Genomic DNA, 20,118 nt, shown 5'->3' on the forward strand with positions numbered 1-20,118 from the left:
AGGACTTCATGTAGAAGGCAGGTGGGGATGCTGGGGGCCAAAAGCCACATTTGGGGTAGAGGCTGGTTCGGATGACCGTTCTTCCCAAGATTCACTTCTGCTCTTTCTTCAACCCTAAACAAAAGCCTCTCTTTTTAAATTAGTTTTATAAATACAGAATTATTACTGATTTTAGCAATTTCAAAGGTAAGAAACATTTTAGAGCCAAATTTAAATTACTATAAATACCCAGATAGCTCCACTTAAAAACTCACCAATTTAACCACCGGTACTGAAGCAAACCTTGGCTCTTCTTACTTATCCTGCTTTAATAAGAAGCTTTTCTTTTTCCCCTAAGAAACCTGCCTCCAGCTTCTACCACCTGACTTCTAGCTCTGACTGCCTAAGTGAAAATTTCTCATCTGGGTTCTGTTCATTCCAGGGACCAAACATCTCTGCGTGACATTCCTTCAACTGTGAAACTCCTTCTTCCTTCCCTGGTTTTCTCAGCTACCCTGGTGCTTCAGCACTTGGCCAGAAGGCAGAGTTTGGGGAGGTGGGGTGGGGCAGCAAACTCGATGTTCTCTGGCAACAGCTTTAAGAGCCCCCTCCTATATCCAAACTGATCGGATTCATCTGTGGCTCTCCCAACACATGCCCTGCCTTCCATCGAAGGCCATTTTGGAAAGGGGCTCTCTCTGACTTTGTCCCAGCAGAGTATTAAAAATACATTGGAAGAACATTGAAGCAGAGAGCCACGGTGGTTTCTCTCAAAGCTGGGCAGCCCCCCACATGGCCTCTCAAGCCAGACAAAGAGGTGGAATTTGGGGGAAACAGGGCAGAGCAATACAATAATGTAATAGGCAAAGTGGCACAAGCTTTCCTTCCTGCCAAACAGTATGGACAGGAACTCTGCTTAGGGATTGGGGGTCAGGGGGCAGGAATAACTACTTGGCATTATGAGTGGAAAGAGGAATGTCTCCCTGTAGAGTTTGGGAAGAGGTGTCCTTGGAAGAGGAGAGTCCCCCCACACCTATGGCCACTTCTCACCGTCCACACGGCCAACCTCTTGGCCTCCTAGCAGTTCACAGAACTAGACTCTGAGACCCAACTGAAGCTCCACCTCCTCAACAGGATCCCCTCAGGGGCTCTGGCCGACACATGGCCCTCCTCTTCCGAACCCTTCTGGCATTCATTATCTGTAGCATGTAACACATACCTTTGGACAAAGTGTTCTGTTCTTTGACTGATGTTTTTCAACGATTTATATTATGTGATTTTTTTTGGCCTAGACCTGTGGTTTCATCAGTATAGGGAACTGAGTCCTTAGAGAGGACAACGTCCTCTACCAATGCCTGGGGAGAGATGAAGGACTGGTCCAGGGTCACACAGCCATGACAGGTCAGAGGAGGCCCTCGGACCCAGACCTTCCTGATTCTGGTGTCAGCTCTCCAGCCACTACACCAATGGTGCTTCTTATTGTGAGAGTGAGAGAGAGAAATGATATTGTCTTAGATACTATTAGGGCCAAAAGAGATATGAGAAATCATCTGGTCTAACTGCCTTATTCTAAAGATGGCAAGAGTGAGGCCCAGATTGGAAATGATTTCCCCAAGGTCACAGAGCTCCCTCCACCCACCACTCAACTTCATTTTCATTTTTTTGGAGGGGGGAGGGCCAGGCAATTAGGGTTAAGTGACTTGCCCAGGGTCACACAGCTAGTAAGTGTGAGGCTAGATTTGAACTCAGGTCCTCCTGACTCCAGGGCTAGTGCTCTATTCACTGTGCCACCTGGCTGCCCCTCAATTTTACTTTCTTAATTAGACCTCAAAGCTCTTTGCTAGCTTGGGCCAAGTCTTAAGCTTCTTTAGCACTGGCAAGCCTATGGGCACTCAATAATCCCAGGAGGGGGGTGTTTGACATCACTGCCTCACTCACCAGGCCAGGTAGTCTGATCATCTTCTGTTCCCTGCAGATCTGGGACCCAGGGCATTTTTCCTTGCTCCAGCTGGGAAATCATTTCAGGTTTGCGAACAGAAAGACCTGCTCACGTGGAAAGAAGAGAGCCATGAAACCCCTCACTGCCCCCTCGAGTGATCACCCTGGAAGAGAGCTATGAAACCCCTCACTGTCCCCTCGAGTGATCACCCTGGAAGAGAGCCATGAAACCCCTCAGCACCCCCTCAAGTGATCACCCTGGAGCTCTCCTTCTATCACAGGCAAATTTCTGGAAAAGGAAGGAAGCAAACATGTTTCTCTTAGGTACTTACTATGGACCAGGCACTGTGCTAAGGGTGGGGAATACCCAGAAAGGCAATCCCTATCCACAAGGAGCTTACATCCACCATCCTAATGGGGGAAGACCCCCCCCCCCACACACACACCCATGGTGCCTATATCTATGGCTTCCTCTTTCTCACCTCCCATTCATTTCTACCCCCTTCATTTTGGCTTCCATTCCTATCACTCAAGTGACATTGCTCTCTCTAAGGTCCCCAGTATTGGTGGTTTTTATCGATAAACTGAATGACCTTTTCTTGATCCTCAACCTTCTTGACCCCCCTGAAGCCTCTGACACTTGTAACTACTCCATCCTGGATCCTTTATCCTCCCTGGGTCTACATGGTATTGTACTGCTGTGGTTCTTTGCTTACCTAGCAAATCAATTCTTAGTCTTCTTTGCTGGCCCACCAACCATATTCTACTCCCTAGGCATGAGTGGACTCCAGGGCTCTGTCCTGGGCCTTTTCCTCTTCTCTCTTGGCGATCCCATCAGCTCCCAAGGTTCCAACTATCATCTTTATGAAGATGACTCCCATACCCACACACTAGCCCTAACTTGACTCCTGAGCCCTAGTTCCACATTTCCAACTGCCCACTGGTCCTACATTCCCTTGTGCATCCAGAGGCATCTCAAACTCAACATGTCTAGTAGAGAACTCATGATCTTTCTCCCTAAAGCCACCTCTCCCACCTTCCCTATTTCTGTTGAAGGCACCACATTCTCCAAGTCAACAAGGCTCCCAGCCCAGGTGTGACCCTTGACCCTTCACTTGGCCCTGTCCTCCTCCATCCCCCAGCCAATCAGCTGCTAAGTCTTACAGACTCTCCCTCATCCTCTCTTGCATTCCATGCCCTTCCCTCTATTCATTCCATGACCATGTTCATTAGGGCCTCCATCGCCTCTTGCCTGGACTATTGCCAACAGCATCCTAAGAGGTAGCTCCACGTCTAGTCTCTCCCCTCCAGCCTCCATTGGTCTGCCAGTAGGATTTTCCTCAGACTCTTGTCTGACCATGCCACCCCTCTGCTCAAGAGGCTCCAGGGACTCCCACATTGCAAGTGTCAGGAAAGAAACTGCTCTGTCTGGAACTTCCAGACCTTCCCAGTCTGTTTTGTGCCTGCCTTCCCAGGCTGGCCATGCTATACCTCTATGGTCCAGCTCTGCCATGCTAGTCTGTCTGCCACTCCGCAACCACGACATTTTTCCTCCCATTACAGTGGCTACGTGGACAAAGTGGACGGGCAGAAGAACTGAGGGAGCTACCGAGAGACCATCTCAAGGGGGCCCAGGTATTTTTGGGCCAGCCTATTAAAATGAAGAGGAAAGAGGCGGCTACAGGGGGACGTGCTAGGCCTAGAAAACTAATGAGTTTGTTTGCCTGCCTCAGAAAATGGCAAAATCAAAGGGATGAAGAGGCCTGTACCAGGAACCTGGGAGAATTCCCTTCCAGGGAATGGAGCCAATAGGAAACATCAATCAATTAACATTCACTAATTGCCTATTATGTGTCAGGCACTGTTCTAAGTGCCCAGGATACAAAAAGAGGCAAAAGCCAGTCTCTGCCATTGAAGGGCTTACAGAAGCTGCCCATTTCTAACTCTGTATCACTCTGAGTTGGAAATGGGTGAATGAGGTCTACACAGCATTTTCTCTACTAGACTAGCTTCCCCTCTGACATATGCATTATCCAAGTCACCCAAATAAATCAAATTTAACAAACATTTATATTAAGAAAACATTATATGTAGTGAACTATGCTTAGCAGTAGAGATCTAAAGACAGACAGGCACTGCGGCACGGAGGATAAAGCACTGGGCTTGGAGTAGGGAAGATGTGAGTTCAAGTCCTACCATAGATACTTATCAACTGTGTGATCCTGGGCAAACCACTTAACCTCTCCAGCCCTCAGTTTGCTCATTGAGAAAACAGGGATAATAACAGCACTTGGCTCTACTCTGTTGTGAGGATCAGGTAAGAGTATATGCAAAGTTCTTGCCAACCTTAAAGAGCCATGTGCGGGAGCTGTTATTACTGTGAATAGAGGACATGCTCCCTGTCCTCAAGGAGCTTATAATTTGGTTGGGAGATGGCAGATATACAAAAATAACTAATAAAAGTTAGACTGTGCCTTGTTCATAACAGAGCCAGCAAGTGTCTATGAGGGGATTCGAACCCAGCACCCTATCTACTACTCCACAGCAGTCAGAGGATCACATGCTCAGACAGTCTCCCCATCAGGCTGTGAGAGTTCTGAGGGTGAGGACCGTGTTTTTGCCTCTCTCTGTAGACGCAACACTCAGCATGGCGACTGGCACATAGTTAAGTGTTTAATAAATGTTTGCTGACTGACTAAATGACCACCTTTACCTGAGTCAACGTCCTCTGCACCGCTTAGGCACCAGAAGGTCAGTGATTGCTGAGTGACTGGGGAGGATGGGCTCACTTCTAGTTGGGGGGAAATTGGGGAAGGTCATATTTGAATTCTTTATTTTTTTTGAGGCCTTTTAAAAAATATTTATTTATTTTTAGTTTAGAACATTCAGTTCCATAAGTTTTTTAATTCCAAATTAAGAAAAGGATTTTAAAAGCTGGAAATTCGTGACTCTCTTCTAGGCAGGGGGACTGCTTATGAAAATTTGCAAAGACTGTATGATCATGGAACAGATTTGGTGTGGCTGGATTGTAAAGTGCATTGAAAGGAATCGAAAGAAATCGTGTAAAATCAGGCTGAGAAAGGAGATTGGGGCAGCCTAGGGCTGTTGGGGAATTGAGTTACTATTTTATTCTGCAGGCAAACGGGAGCCACTGAAGGCTTTGGAGCAGAATACGTGCCCCACACTTTACTCCTTCTCTGTGCTCTCACAGCTACCACCCTAGTGCAGGCCCTCCTTACCTCTGACCGAAATTGGTGCTTCTCTGCCACAGGGATTTTCCTTGAATATAGTCAGTCAGTCAAGAAACATTTATTAAGTGCCTACTATGTGCCAGGCACTGTGCTAAGTGATAGATCACAGATCTGCCCATGACTCCAGTATTCAAGCAACTTCAGTGGCTCCCTATCACCTCTAGGATGAAATGGCAACTTCTCTGTTTAGCCTTTAAATCCCTTTACAAACTGTCCCCACCTACCTTCCCAACATCACTAGACATTGCCACCTGGTCATCCTGGACTTCTCTCCGGTCCTCACCTACCATACTCCATCTCCTGTCTGCCACCTTCTTTTCCTGGGATGCCCTTCCTCCTCACCTGACCCAGAGTTCTTTTCCTTAAGCACCACTTTCCCTAAGAAGCCTTCTTAGATCCCTTCCCCACTCCCACCTCCTGGTGCCTGCCTTCCTTTCCTCTCTCTTTCCCAACCTACCTTCTATTTAACTACTCTCTAGGGGCAGCTAGGTGGCACAGTGAGTAGAGCACCAGCCCTGGAGTCAGGAGGACCTGAGTTCAAATGTGGCCTCAGACACTTGACACACTTACTAGCTGTGTGACCTTGGGCAAGTCACTTAACCCCAATTGCTCTGCCTTCCCCCTTCCGAAAAAAAATCAAACTACTCTCTATTTATTCTCTTTCTTTTTATGCACCATACACTTGTCTCAAGCAGTTATAATGTAAGTTACCAAGCTTTGGAGTGGTTTCATTATTTGTACTTGTATCCCCAGCCCAGTGCCTGGCACAGAGTAGGTGCTTAATAAAGGCTTTTAAAAATGATTTTTATTACTTATTATTTTTATTATATTTTATTATTTAGATCTGCACATTAAGATCACCCAGGCAGGGATGTGAATGATGACTGAGAGAGGAGAGACACTGGATACATGGAAAACAGCTGAAAGGTTATTACTCCAGGAGAAAGTTCAGTAGAACCTGAAGGTGAATGGAGAGAAGAAACATCGGAGAGAGATTCTGGTGGCAGATTGACACTTGGATCCTGGAAATGGGTTAAATAAGGACGGAGAGGGTGTGGTAGGGAGGGAAGAGTCAAAGATGTTTTCCAGCCTGGGTAACTGAGACAATGATGGTGTCACTGATAAAAGCAGAGAAGTTAAGAAGGGTAGGTTTTGGGGAGAGGATGCATAGTTAAGTTTTGAACATGCTATTAGAGACACAATAAGACATCCAAGTGGAAATGTCCAGAAGGCAGCTAGAAATGCAGGATCAGTACTCAGGGAACGGGATGTAATAGGGTTCCAAATCTGAGAGTCATTACTATACAGGGTGTTCCTAAAGTCTGGACACACAGGCAAAACTACGTATTTTTTTTTACATTTTTTTGTTTTTTATTTATTTAATATTTTTAGTTTTCAGCATTGATTTCCACAAGATTTTGAATTACAAATTTTCTCCCCATTTCTACCCCCCCCACTCCAAGATGGCATATATTCTGATTGCCCCATTCCCCAGTCAGCCCTCCCTTCTGTCACCCCACTCCCCCTCATCCCCTTTTTCCTTACTTTCTTGTAGGGCAAAATAGATTTCTATTCCCCATTGCCTGTATATCTTATTTCCCAGTTGCATGCAAAAACAACTTTTTTTTTAAACATCTGCTTTTAAAACTTTGAGTTCCAAATTTTCTCCCCTCTAAAACTGCGTATTTTCAAGAAATGAAACGAATGAAATTTTCAACATTTTATTTAATTGAAATGTTAACAAATAATATCTTCAATATGATTTCCATCATTTGTGATGCAAAGGTTGATGCACTTTGCAAGATTCACATGAACTTGATGCAACAACTCCACGTTACTGTCAATTTTAGCACATTCACTTTTTGTGTTCAATCAAGTGTGTTACATCTGTGATTTTCATTGAGTGCACCTTCCCCTTTAGCATACCCCAGAAAAAGAAGTCAAGGGGGTTAAGGTCTGTTAATGTTGTTGAAAATTTCATTCATTTCATTTCTTGAAAATATGTATTTTTTCCTATGTGTCCAGACTTTAGGGACACCCTGTAGCGATAATGAAAGCCATGGGAGTAGATGAAATCAACAAAGGAGAGCACAGAAGAGGACGAAGGAAAGTGCCTTGGGCAAAGACCACATTTAGGTCTTAGGAGAAAGAAGAGTTCAGAGTTGGAAGGGATCTATAATGTCATCTAGTCCAATTCATACCTGAAAAAGAATCCCCTCTCTGACAGATGTGATCAGTGGTTATCTGCCCTCTGCTTAAAGTTCTCCTGTGAGGAAGACCCACTACCTCCTAACAAGAAGGAAGTGGTCATCTGCAATGTCAAATGCAGCAGAAAAGTCCCGGAATTTAAGAACAGAGAAAAGGCCAGTGGATTTGGTCATTGTGTGGAGGAAATGTGGACAACAGAGTAGGGTTTAAAAAAAAACCAGAATAAAATAGAGTTGAGATCAAATGCCTGACAAGATGACACAGTAACTGCTTTTAGCAACCCCAAGTAAAGCAAATAAACCACAGGAAAAGGAATGATACATCTAATAGAGAGAAACCAATGCTGAGTCCACAAAATAATCAAGTATAAACATCAGGAAATAAGTCAAGAGTATGGTGAGCACAAGAAAATTTAAAGACTTGATTCAGTAAAAAACAAACAAACAAAAAAAACCAAACAACTCAGCTGGGGTCAGGCCTGTCCTCCTGGAGTTTACTCTGGGCAGTGACCCAGGCCCAGACAACCTTCATACCCAACAGCATGATGACACCCAGCCTTGGTGGTCAGGTCTGGGCAGCACGGAGAGGAAGGTGAGAAAGGTCCTGAGAAACTCACTTAAAAGTGGCTAAATTGACAGAGAGGGTCATAAATGTCAGAGGGAAAGCGAATATCAACTCAAAAAGAGGCCAGAACACCAGGCACAAGTGCTGTATAACTGAAGGAAAATGAACCCAAATTACCCAATGAAAAGGAATCCTGTGGATGCCCAAGAGATCATGGAATCAACAGCAAGAAATTCCAGAATGGTCCAAAAGACAAAGAACATTTTTAAAATAAGAAATTAGGAATGGATTTAGGTTACAAATCAGAGCTCTCAACAAAAAAATTTTAAGGACACTAACAGCAGAATAGGAAAAACTAGTTATGTGAACGTGTAGAGGGGCAGAAGAAATTCAGGGATTTAGGAATCCCAAACCAAAGTTCCCAGGGTGAGGCCGCCTAGAATGAATTCATGGACCCAAGCATTCTTTAAGTCAAGGAGACAAACATTTATTACACTTTTTCAGTGGGCAAGAGTTCTTAGGGAACCTGCAACCATAGAGGGGTGCAGGGGGAATCTTTGTAGAAGCTAATAGGGGATGGGGGGGGCATGTCAGTTAGGTGTTTGGCGGTGGGATTAGGGAGTGGTTAGTTCTTAAAGGAACATGCACATTTAGTATCTATTGCACAGGAATATTACCCAGAGTTTTCTAGGAAATAGCCCACAGAGGGGTTACTAGGGGTGTGGTCTTTACTGTGAAAAGTCACTAAGTTCACTGTTGGTCAGGGCTCAAGTTTCTCATCTAGTGTCTTGTTAGACAAAATACTATGTCTGGGATACACGTTAGAAAGGTCAGTGAATAGTAAATATGGTTATGACTCAGTGTACAGTCAGTTATCAGCATCCAGAAATCAATCTATAGTTAGGCATGGCTGCTTACTGAGGAAGAAGCAGAGATAACTTGGGTCATGCTGCCCTTTAATTAAGAGAGAGACAGACTGGGACAGAATATGTTTTGAGAACTAGATGTGTTTATGAGAACTGGATGTGTTTTGGAATTGGGGTTCAGGCACAGGAACCCAAGCAGAGGCTGTTAGAATTTAGGGTCCAAGCATAAGCACCTCATCAATGGGGAATCTCTCTCTAAAGAAAAAGAGGCTCAAAGAGAAAGAACAACAGATTTGTAACACAAAAATACTTAGTTGGAGGAATACTGGCAGAAGAGAAAGTCCAACAATATTAGAAGAACACAAGAACCTGACATTAGCCAAAGTGACTGCCCTGTTACCTTTCTTTTTAAAAAATATATCATTTTTTTTGGAGGAGGAAGGCAGGGCAATTGGGGTTAAGTGACTTGCCCAAGGTCACACAGCTAGTAAGTGTGTCAAGCGTTTGAGGCCTCAATTGAATTCAGGTCCTCCGCACTCCAGGGCTCCATTGTGCCTCCTAGCTGCCCCTCTGTATCATTTATTTTTAACACTCTTTAAAAAAAAATTTGAGTTCCAAATTCCCCTCCTCCCTCTAGTTGTCTGCCCTGTTTTCAAATAGGATGTGAAGTGTTAACTTAAGAATTGTAGGCATCCCAGAAATAAAAATAAAATGAGCTGAGTATTATTTTGCAGGATATAATGAAAAAATTTCTGTCCAGAACTTCTGAACAGAGATAACAAAGTACTAGTTGGTCAAATCCAAAGATGGATGGGGACAGGGGAGTGGGGTTTGAGGAGAACTCCTATTTCCAATTTCAGGGCACAAAATGGTTGTATTTCACAGTTTCAGTAACAGATACATTATTTAAAGAGCCAGAAGAAAGATCTGGAAATGTGAAGGAAAGGCCTTTTGGAGAAGCCAGGATCATTCTGTTTGGAAGAGAAATCAGAGAAGAGAATAAGAACAGATTATAAAAAGGGCCTCAGGTCACAATCCAAATGAATGGCGCCTCATTTCAGGAATTCCTACAAAGCAGCAGCACCAGCTTCTGGAGGGGAGGATGAGTCAACTTGCCAACACTCCAAACAAAAGAAACACAAGAAAGTAAACAAATACATATGATGATCAAGAAAAGGCTTTCACTTAAAAAAAAAACAAATAAACCCAAAATGCTGTGTGGGGTAAAAGAATGAAAAAAGCCAAGTCACCAAGGGCACCCAAAATAGACCTAAGGGGCTCAACACTAATTAAGGGGGACTTAAAGAGTCAGGAGAAGGAAGAAAAGTTGAAGTGATAATACTCCATAGACAAAATCTTCAAACTCCCTCAAAGAGAATCAATACCTTTTATGGTAGGGAATAACTGAGAAGTTGGTGGAATGAAGAAAGAGGAGATGAGTGACCGGGGGAGGAGAAGGGGGACCATGAGTGACGGGGGGAACCGGTGATACACCCTGACCAAGTGCAGAGATCACCAGCTAAGAAATTCTTCCAGTCTTTCGAAAGGAGCAGAGGCTGTGAGAGCAGGACCTAAGGAAGGGCAGGGCAGGCCAGAGGAAAGGGATCCAGGGCAATTAAGGCTAAGGAGGTAGGGGGAAGTGTTGAGACAGGCATCTTATAATGGATTCCATCTGGGAGAAATGTATACATTAGAAGATGAACTTCTCTGAGGAAGGATTGTATCCATCCCTGGAGAGCATCTTGCTCCAAGACTGGGAATGTGTGAGTGCCTAAAGGATGGCCAGCAGTGAGCAGAAACAAAGAGGAGAACATGACCTTGGCAATGAAGACCAATGTGAGCTTGGGAGGGTTAGGACTGTGTCTAATGATGAGACACCATGTAACTGGTACCACACAACGCTCTTCCATTTGATACGCTTTTCTTTACCAACTGCTATTTCAGAGATTCCTTCCTCTATCTCACTCGCTCTCTCTCTCTCACCTGCATAACTAATCTGTTGCCAAGGACCATCCATTCTACCTTGGCAACAACTCTGGCATTTGTCCCTTCCTCTCCTCTGACACCACCCCCCACCCTGGTGCAGGCCTTCATCACCTCATGTCCAGACTAGGGACATAGCTGCTGTTAAGTCTGCCTGCCTCAGTCTCCCCCCATCCCAGACCATCTTCCACTCAGCTGCCAAAGTAATATTAAAGCCTAGGGCCCTGCTCAATGAATTCCAGTGGCTCCCTATCACCCCCAGGATCAAGTATAAAACCTTCTGCTTGGTGTTCAAAGCCCTTCCTAAGGTACACCCCCCTTTCCAGTCTTCTTATACCTTCCTCTGTCCCTTTACTCTGGGGTCTAGTGACAGTGGCCTCCTGGCTGGTCCTCCAAGACGCTGCTCCCTACTCCATGCATTTTCCCAGCTGGGGACAATGCCAGGAATGCTCCCCCTCCTCAGCTTTGCCTTCAAGTCCAGCCTAAAATCCTACCTTTATAGGAAGCCTTTCCCCCACCCCTCTTAATTCTACTACCTTTTCTCTTTCCACTTTCTGCTGTGAACAGCTTGTTTGTGCAAAGCTGCTTGCATGTGGTGGCTCCTCTTGAAAGCATGTAGTCTCAGGACTTAGCACAGTGCCTGGCACACAGTAGGCACTTCATGTTTATTGGCTGACTGACTGGGTGACCATTTTCAAAAGGCTACAGTTGTGCTGCTTCTCCCCAGCCTATGTTCATTTCCTCAGTTTCTCTTTCTTGTCCTAAAGGCTTGAGACATGCTTGCTGCCTGACTGAGCTAACTCTGCTTCCTCTCCTCCTCAATGATCCGCTGTGTCTCTGGCACTGCAGAATTTGGCCTCCCGCTGTCCCTATGCCCTCTATACCTGCCTATCACAAACACCTTCTGGACCTTCTCCTTCCCACCAGCTAACAGGTGAGTTGCCCCTTTCTGAGATGAAAAGCCTTAGGCAGCACCAGACAGGTCTCTCCTAGGCCCCTGATCATGGGACTCCTCCATCTCACAGACCTACAGAATTCAATTCACTCGCATTTATTATGCATCTACCATGGGCATGGTCTCACTTTAGGCAAAGCACTCTCTGTATAAGTGACACCTCAGGAGTGTCTCAGCAGTGCATATGTGAATGCATTTTTCAACTTAATTCAATCCAACAAGGAATTATTAAGCGCTTACTATGTGCCAGGCACTGTGTGCTAGGCACATGGAAACAAAACTGAAAGAGACCCTGGCCTCAAGGAGCTTACATTTTACTGAGTGGGATGCAGCATGCACACCCAACACAGGGTGCGAATCCTGTAATACCAAGAAAGGTCAAGAGAGTGAGAGTGAGAACATTTGGGAGAATCAGGAAAAGCCCCTTGTAGGAGGCAGCTCCCCTCATGGCCTGGGGGACAGTGTGGGCACAATCTACCCACCTACTCTGGGAAGGCCTCTCTCTGCCATGAACAGGGGCAGCATCTGTACAGGGAGTAGCGAGGGCCTCCAGATGCCCAACATCTGGGGGGAGCAACAGAGCAGCTGGGTAGGAAAGCTGCAGTCTTCCTCGGACAAGCAGAAACTTTCATACAAAGAGGCTGCAGCTCCTGTGGTGATGGCCAAGCTTGTTATCCCAACGTTTGGACTGGGTGTTTGGCCTCTAAGGGGCTGGACCATGACTGAGGATGTGGTTGGGCCTAGGCCATGGGTATTGGGAATGCTTGCTATTAAGGAATTCTCCTAATTTTACCTTGCTTTTCTACTTTAAGGAAATGGTTGATATTCATAGCCACCATGTAATCATGTAACAGACAGTCAAAATGGTTTGGTCTCTTGAGGACAAAATTCATAGGGACTGGGAGATCATGTGCGTGAGCCTGCGGAAGGCTGTAAAAGCTTAGCAGGAGCTGAGGGCACGCCACTGGGGAGTCTAGGAGCCTGACAAGCCCTATTTAGGTCCAACGAATACCTTCATGTCACAACACATGAAAATGAGGCGCATCCGAACAGAAAAAGGCCCAGATCTCACAACTAATAAGCACTGGACCCAGATCTATTACTGAGGCCTGGTGGCCAGAAGTGGCAGCAGGATTCCAGGTACAGATGCACCATGATTTGGGGTACGAGGATCACATCGTAAACAGGACAAAGAATGGACCTACTTGTGGTTTCACTGGTTTGAGGAACTTTTGTGTGAGGAAATTTCTCCCCCAATGCAGGTCAGCACCTTCTCTGCAATGTGAAGTCTTAGGGAGTGGCCTGATGAGTGGAGGGGTGGGGCAGTGACTTGCTTAGGAGCTATCAGTCAATGCAGAGGAGGTGGCTAAGCCCAGGTCAGCTCACTAGCCACTATACTTTGCCTAGTGTAGCAGACGACAATTCCAATTCAATTCAGTTCAGTGTTAGCCTGACTTTTAAATAAGGAAACACCATCTGGAGTGCACTCAATTTGTGGTCAAAGACCTGGGTGCAAATTTTGGCTCATCCACCTTTGTGACCTTGGCCAAGCTACTCTTGCTCTTTCAGGATCACCGGCTAGCCCCAAATCCATGATCCCAGGGGCTACACCTGATATTCTCCATTAGAATCTGACTTCAATGTCTCATCCAAGGGAGGCAGGGACTCGTGGGCTGGGAAAAGCTGTGCTCACCCAACAGCAAGAAGACAGTTCCTACAGCAAGCTAGAAAGGCTTCGGGTTAGGGACCAGGCAACAGACTGTGTGTGTGTGTGTGTGTGTGTGTGTGTGTGTGTGTGTCCTGAGCAGGCCTCAGCTTAGCTCCCTAAGAAGGAGTAATTGATTCTGAGACCTAAGTGTTTGAGGGGCAAAGTCCTTACCAAGTGAGACCACATTCCCATAATTCTCCAGCATCACATCTTTGTAGAGGGTTCTCTGAGAAGGGTCCAGCTGGCCCCATTCCTCCTTCGAGAGATATACCGCCACGTCGTTGAACGTCACCAGTTCCTAGAATAACAGGTGCCTGCTGATCCAAAGGCAATTCCATAGCTTTACCTTGGGATGAGGACAGAGCCTGCAGATGTCAGAGAGCAGAGGAAGGGGCCTCCAGCAGTTAGAAACTCTGACAATGGTGGCTAGTGGGCAGGAGAGACAGTGAAGGAGAAGCCTCCCCATGTCCTAGAAAGAGGGCAGTGCTGTCACCAGCCCTGGCAGGAGTCAGAAGTTCTGTCTTCTAGATTTGCCTCTGCCATGAACTTGATGTGTAAACCGAGGTAAGTCATTTAACCTCAAGAGGCCAGCCTCAGTAGAGGGAATAGCAGTGAAAAAAAAATTGAAGTTAAAAATCACAATAGGAATGGGAAGAACAGTGACCTGGATTGTTGATCCAGATTTGCCATCAATGAACTCTGTGATCCTGGGTAGGTCACTTAGATCTGTGCTCTTGTTTTCTTACTATAAAATGGGGGTGAGGGAGGGGAGAAGACAATAATAGGTCATCTTTCGATAGTGACTTGGATATGTTATAGCATCTGGACCTCATGATAAGGATGTATAAGAAGGACTATGATCCCCGTTTCACAGATGAAGAAATGCAGTCAGAGGAAGGAAGAAATTTGTCCAAAGACACACGGCTGTCTCTAAGCCTGGAGCTTTTCCCCTATGGCCAGGCTGCCTCTCCAGAACAGCCCACCCTGTATCTTTTGGCTTACATGTAAGCAGGCTATTGATGTGAAAGCAAAGGCACCAGGCAGGGAACAGGAAGCTGCTAGAAAGAGGAGCTCAATGATCTTTCTCTAATAAAGGAACTGATTCAAATGTATAGGACTAAGAGCCATTCCCCAACGGATAAGTGGTCAAAGGTTATGAGGTGATAGTTATTAAAAAAAGAAATCCAAGCTATCAGTAGTTACATGAAAAATCACTAATAAATAGAGAAATGCAAATTAAAGCAACTTTGAGGTTCCACCTCACCTCTATCAAATTGGCTAACATGATAGAAAATGACAAACGTTGAAGGGGATGTGGAAAAGAAGGCACGCTAATGCACTGCTGGTGGAGTTGTGAACTAGACCAACCATTGTGGAGAGCAATTTGGAACTATGCCCAAAGGGCTATAAAACTGCATTCCCTTTGATGCAGCAATACCACTACTAGGTCTGCATTGCAAAGAGATCCAAGGAAAAAGAAAAGGACCTGTAAGTACAAAAATACTTCTAACAGCTCTTTTTATAGTGACAAAGAATGAAATATTGAGGGGATGCCCATCAATTGGGGAATGGCTGAACAACCTGTGGTATATGATTGTGATGAAATGCTATTGTGCTATAAGAAATGACAAGCAGGATGGTTTTAGAGAAACCTGGGAAGACTTACATGAACTGATGCAAACTGAAGTGAGCAGAACCAGGAGAACAATTTACATAGTAGCAGCAATGTTGTGAAAAGGAACAATTTTGAAAAGAAGTTAGAGCTCTGATTAATGCAATGGCCCACCCTGATTGCAGAGGCCTGATGAGGAAGCCAGCAGGCCACCTCTTGAGACAGAGAGACAAGGGGTACGTATGCAGAATGAGACACAGCCAAAGTAGGAATTTGTTTTGCTTGACTAAGCCATTTGTTACAATGGTTGGTTTTGGTTTTTTTTTTCTTTTCAATGGTGGTGTGAGGGAGGCAGAGAAAATAAATACTTGTTGGGGGGGCAGGAAGGAAGGAGAGAGAGAGAAAAAGAGAGGAAGACAAAGAAAGCGAGCAGGAAAGAGAGAGGAAGAAAGACAAAGGAGAAGGGACAGAGAGAAAGAGAAAGATACGGGGTGGGGGGATAGAGATACAGGGGAGGGAGGGAGAGAGAAGGAATGGACAAAGACTACTGAGGCAACCTTAGATGTCTCTGCAGTCCAGTGAAACCTATGGACTCCTCAGAATGTTTCTTAAATGTATAAAATCTTAAAAAAACAGGATTATAAAGAAAATCAAGTAATTTGAAATACAGTTATCAAAATATATTACAAAAAAGAGTTCACAGACTCTAGGTTAAGAACCCCTGTCTTCAAGTGACTGAAAAGATGAGTTAAAATTTTATGGGCTAAATGTCATTCATCAAAATATAAATCAATTGCAAAGAAAGTATAACTGGTTATACTGATGCTTAATATAACTCATTTTTAAAAGAAAAAGAGAAGCTGAGGGGGAAGATGAGACTGTAGGGCCATGAGCTTGGGGACAACAGAACCATGTCTCACCTGGGGCCTAGCCATCAGAAGGGGCACTGCCATCAGCTGGTCTCCTGTGGGCCCCTAAGGGAGAAGTACAGGAACCTGGGGAGCAAACAGAAGAGTTCAGATTGTTTTTTCAGCTTGGCTCACTCACCAAAAACCACAGGGTGCCTCTCCGCCCCAACCCACTCAGAAGCAACAGAGTCTGCAAATGAGAAATCCTCCTCAACAAACAGTAGGAAGCTCACATCCCTGCAGGGGTCTACTTCTTTAAGGAAGGAGTCCCAAGGACCTCCTACTTCCCTGGAGTTCCATTCTCCATCTATTCTTGGGTTGAAGGTAGGGCTTTCCTTAAGCAAAATGTCTTAGTCGGGCAAGTCTGATTCTGACCACCTCCTGACCCTCCCACCTTTTTCTCCCTCTCCCCTGACTTCTAGGGTGATCTGCACCTTCCCATAGTCCTTCTACTGGTAAAAGCTTACTCTGAGTTGTCCCCTAGGCTACTGTGATCCAATCTGTGCCCCAGAGTGATATAGGAGTTTCCCTGAAAAGGAGAACAAACAGTCTTGTACGAGACTGAAGCCCTGGGACCTCGTTTCTACCCTGTCCCAGTTTATACTTACACTGTATGGCCATTGGATGACACCCCTGGGGTCTTCAGGAGGAAATCCAGGCCAGCCTCTGACCCTGGTCCCCACCCAGATGAACACAGCAATATTCTCCTGATCCTTGCTACTGCAGGCTCTCTGCTGCCTCCCCAAGCCTGGTCCTAATCCCAAACCTTCCCCTCTTCTTAACTTCCTTATTCCTATTGAGGACACCATCATCCTCCCAGGCCCCAACATCATCCTCAACTCCTTCCTATCTCTTCCTCCAGGTCCAATCTGATGCCAAGACCTGTTGATTTTCCCTCTGAAACCTCTATGGCTGCCACTGCCCTGGTGCAGACCTTCATCATTCTACATCTGGACTCATTGGTCTCTCTGCTTCAAGTCTTTCCCCACTCTAGGCCATCCTCCACTCAGCACATCACTCCCACTCTCCCTTCCCCCTACTCCGTCAAGTCCAGTGGTGGCCCCCCCGACACTTCCAGGGTCAAACCCCAAATCCTCTGTCTGGAGTTCAAAGCCCTTTATAACCTGGCCCCTCCACCCTTCCATCTTCTCATACCTTACTCACCGGCAGACTGCCATCCAATGGGACGGGCCTCCTAGCTGCCCCTCCCCCATACCACTCCATGTCCTGACTCCAGCATTCGAACCCCCTGCCTGTCCTGCCTGAAATTCCTGCCTTCCTCATCTTTGTTTCCCAGCTTCCTTCAAGTCCTAGCCCAAACCTCATATTCTGCTGGAAGCCTTTTCTTATTCCCTTGAGTGTTAGTACCTTTCCTCTATTAATCATCTCCAATTTATCCCATATATAGCTTGCTCTGTATGTATGTTTGCAAGTTGTCGCATCCATTAGATTGTCAGCTCCGTGAAGGCAGGGACTGCATTTTGCCTCTTTTTCTATCCCCAGCATTTTGCAAGGTTCCTGACACACAGTAGGTGTGGCCTGCCTGCACAAGCACCCATCTGGTTCATGCCTGAGGCCTCTTGGAGCAGTCCACGACACTTTGGGGGAGATGGAATTGCTGGTGAGCTGAAAAGGACCCCCACAATTTACCAAAATGGATCCTCACAACTCCTAAGGGCTCTTGTTCCTGCTCTCAGGGGCCAATCAGAACAAATCTAATACCTTCTCCAGCCCTTCAAACATCTGATCAAGGTTGTAACATCCCCTTGAGGCTTTTCTTCTGCAGGCTAAACCCCCCCAGCTCCTTCAATCAATGCCCATACAACATGGACCTAGGTTCCTTCCTCCAGACCCTCTTCAGCTTATCAATGGCTTTCTTAAGTCATGTGCCCAGAAGTGAACAGAGGACTCAAGAAGTGGTCTGCTGAGGGCACAGGACAGAGGTTCTCACCTCCTCATTCCTGGCAATTATGCCTCAATTCCCAGGGGCTATTTGGTAGCTCCATCACACTGCTGACTTAGAGTGACCTCAAGGTCTCTGAAAAGGCCCAGAATCCTTTTCAGACAAACAGCCTGAGCTCTAACCTTAGCCTGTACTTGGGAGGTTGGCTTTTGGTCCTCCAGTGTAAGATGTTACATATATTTTTACCGAGCATCCTCAGACCAAGGTACCAATCTGTCAGGACCTTATTGGATGCCACCTCTTGTCATCCATTGTATTGGCTATCCTCTCCAGCTCTGGGTCATTAGCACCCTTAAGCGGTACTCCCCATCAAGTCTCTTGGCCCCAGCAACTAGAACAGTGGCTCACGCATAGTAGGTGCTTAATATATGCTTGGTGATTGATTCTTCTCCATAGAGTTGAACCTCCTTGGGTAACATTTGGCCCATTCTCTGGTTCTACGAGTGGAAGCTCAGAGTGAGGGTGGTGGCGGCTGGGGTGGGACAGGGGCCTACCCTACAATAATCATGGGAGGCAGAGCAGTAGAAAGACCCAGAGAATAGCCTCTTGGGAAATGAGCTCAAATGAGCAGAACTGTTGGGGGGTATGGGAGTAGAGTGGAATGGGTGAGGAAAGGAAACAAAAAGTTCAAGAACTTCTATATTGACTTTCCTTATAGGTAGCCAAAATTTGCCTCTTGGCTACACCATACCTGGTCCTATCCTCTGGGGCCAAGCGAAGCGAGTCAAAATCTTCCATATGATGGTGCTTCACATACTTGAAAATACCACCAGGGCCCCGTTACGTTTCCTCAGCTCGTCTGAATGATCCCCATCAAATTTCAAGTTCCGTCAAAATCCTGGTTGCTGTGTGCTCCAGCTCAACAACTCTCTGAATGTGGCAACCAGGGCAAGACAAATGACTCTAGATATGGTCTGTCCAGAACAGAATAGCCTGGGGAGCATCACCTTCCTTGTTTGGGCCACTGCTCCTCTAGCAATCCAACCCAAGGTTACATGGGCTGTTGGAGCCGCCTCGTCGTCCTGCTAACTTTGAGTCTCTGTGGAAGCCACTAACACACCTTTGCATTGCCACTGCTCACCCTCCCATTGGCTTTCTCCTCATTGAATCCCATTTCATCAGATTCAGCCCCTTGTCCCAGCATGTCCAGGTCCTTTTTGGCATGCCTTCAGTTATCAGTGCCTCAGCCAATCTTCCCGGCTTCATGCCACCTGCGAATTGGCTAAGCATACCATTTACACTTTTATCCAAGTCATCGAAAACATTGGTACATAGTACACCTCACATTCTATTCAACTGGTTTCAAATCCATCTAACTATGATCTACCCCAGATGTCTTCATCTTGTCCCCAAGTTTCATAGATTTATAGCTGGACAAAACCTTGAGAGATCGTCTAGGGCCTAGGGCCCAGGGGTGGGGAACCTGCAGCCTCCAGGCCACATGTGGCCCTCTAGGTCCTCAGGTGTGGCCCTCTGATTGAATCCAAACTTCACAGAACTGGATTCAATCAGAGGGCCACACCTGAGGACCTAGAGGGCCACATGAGGCCTTAAGTTTGCAGGTTCCCCACCCCTAGCCTAGGCCAACCCACTCCTTTTTTGATGATGAAACTGAGGCCCAGAGTGGTTCACAGATTTACCCAAGGGCCCTATGAGGGGTAAATGACAATGCTGGCCTTCTGACTCCAAATTTAGCTCTCTTTCCAGTATCATCATCAACAGGGGGAGTGTTATGACACCCATCCTTGGCCTTCAGTGAAAGTTAGACACACACCTCTAGTTACTCACCATTTTGGGGGGGGGGGCGGGGAGGAGTCCTGTAATTCTATTAGGCAATTCCCTTTACCTATGTGGATCTGCAGCTTCTAGTCTTAGAGTTGCCTGGGGTGCTGAGAGGTCAAGAGATGTACCTGCTATCACACAGCCAAGTGCTGCAGGAAGGACCTGCCCCTAGGTCTTCCTGATTTCTGGGACAGTCCTGTACCCACTAACAGCCACCATCTCCCTTGCTCACTGATATCACTTGTACAACTGGTCACCAAGCTGGGGGTGGGGGCAGTTGTCACTGTTGCTTGTGAACCACTTTCTGTGCTATAGCCCTGTCCACATTTTGAGAGCCGGGTGGTAAGAAATGATAACTATGAGGAATCTTAAGGTATACAGGAAGGCACATATGAACTAAA

General features: G+C 46.1%; 1 protein-coding gene across 1 annotated transcript in view; it reads right to left on the reverse strand.

Annotated features, from left to right (window-relative positions):
* LOC118833025 (zinc finger protein 665-like) overlaps positions 1 to 20,118 on the reverse strand; it is a 95,585-nt gene that overhangs the window by 39,505 nt on the left and 35,962 nt on the right. Inside the window, exons 6-8 of the mRNA XM_036740417.1 lie at positions 15,985 to 16,038; positions 13,624 to 13,750; positions 1,918 to 2,022 (exon numbers count right to left, since the gene is read on the reverse strand). Of these exons, the coding sequence (XP_036596312.1) occupies positions 1,918 to 2,022; positions 13,624 to 13,750; positions 15,985 to 16,038 (286 nt within the window). The remainder of the gene's footprint in view (positions 1 to 1,917; positions 2,023 to 13,623; positions 13,751 to 15,984; positions 16,039 to 20,118) is intronic.

This window comes from Trichosurus vulpecula, assembly GCF_011100635.1.
Source record: "Trichosurus vulpecula isolate mTriVul1 chromosome X unlocalized genomic scaffold, mTriVul1.pri SUPER_X_unloc_1, whole genome shotgun sequence".
NCBI lineage: Eukaryota > Metazoa > Chordata > Mammalia > Diprotodontia > Phalangeridae > Trichosurus > Trichosurus vulpecula.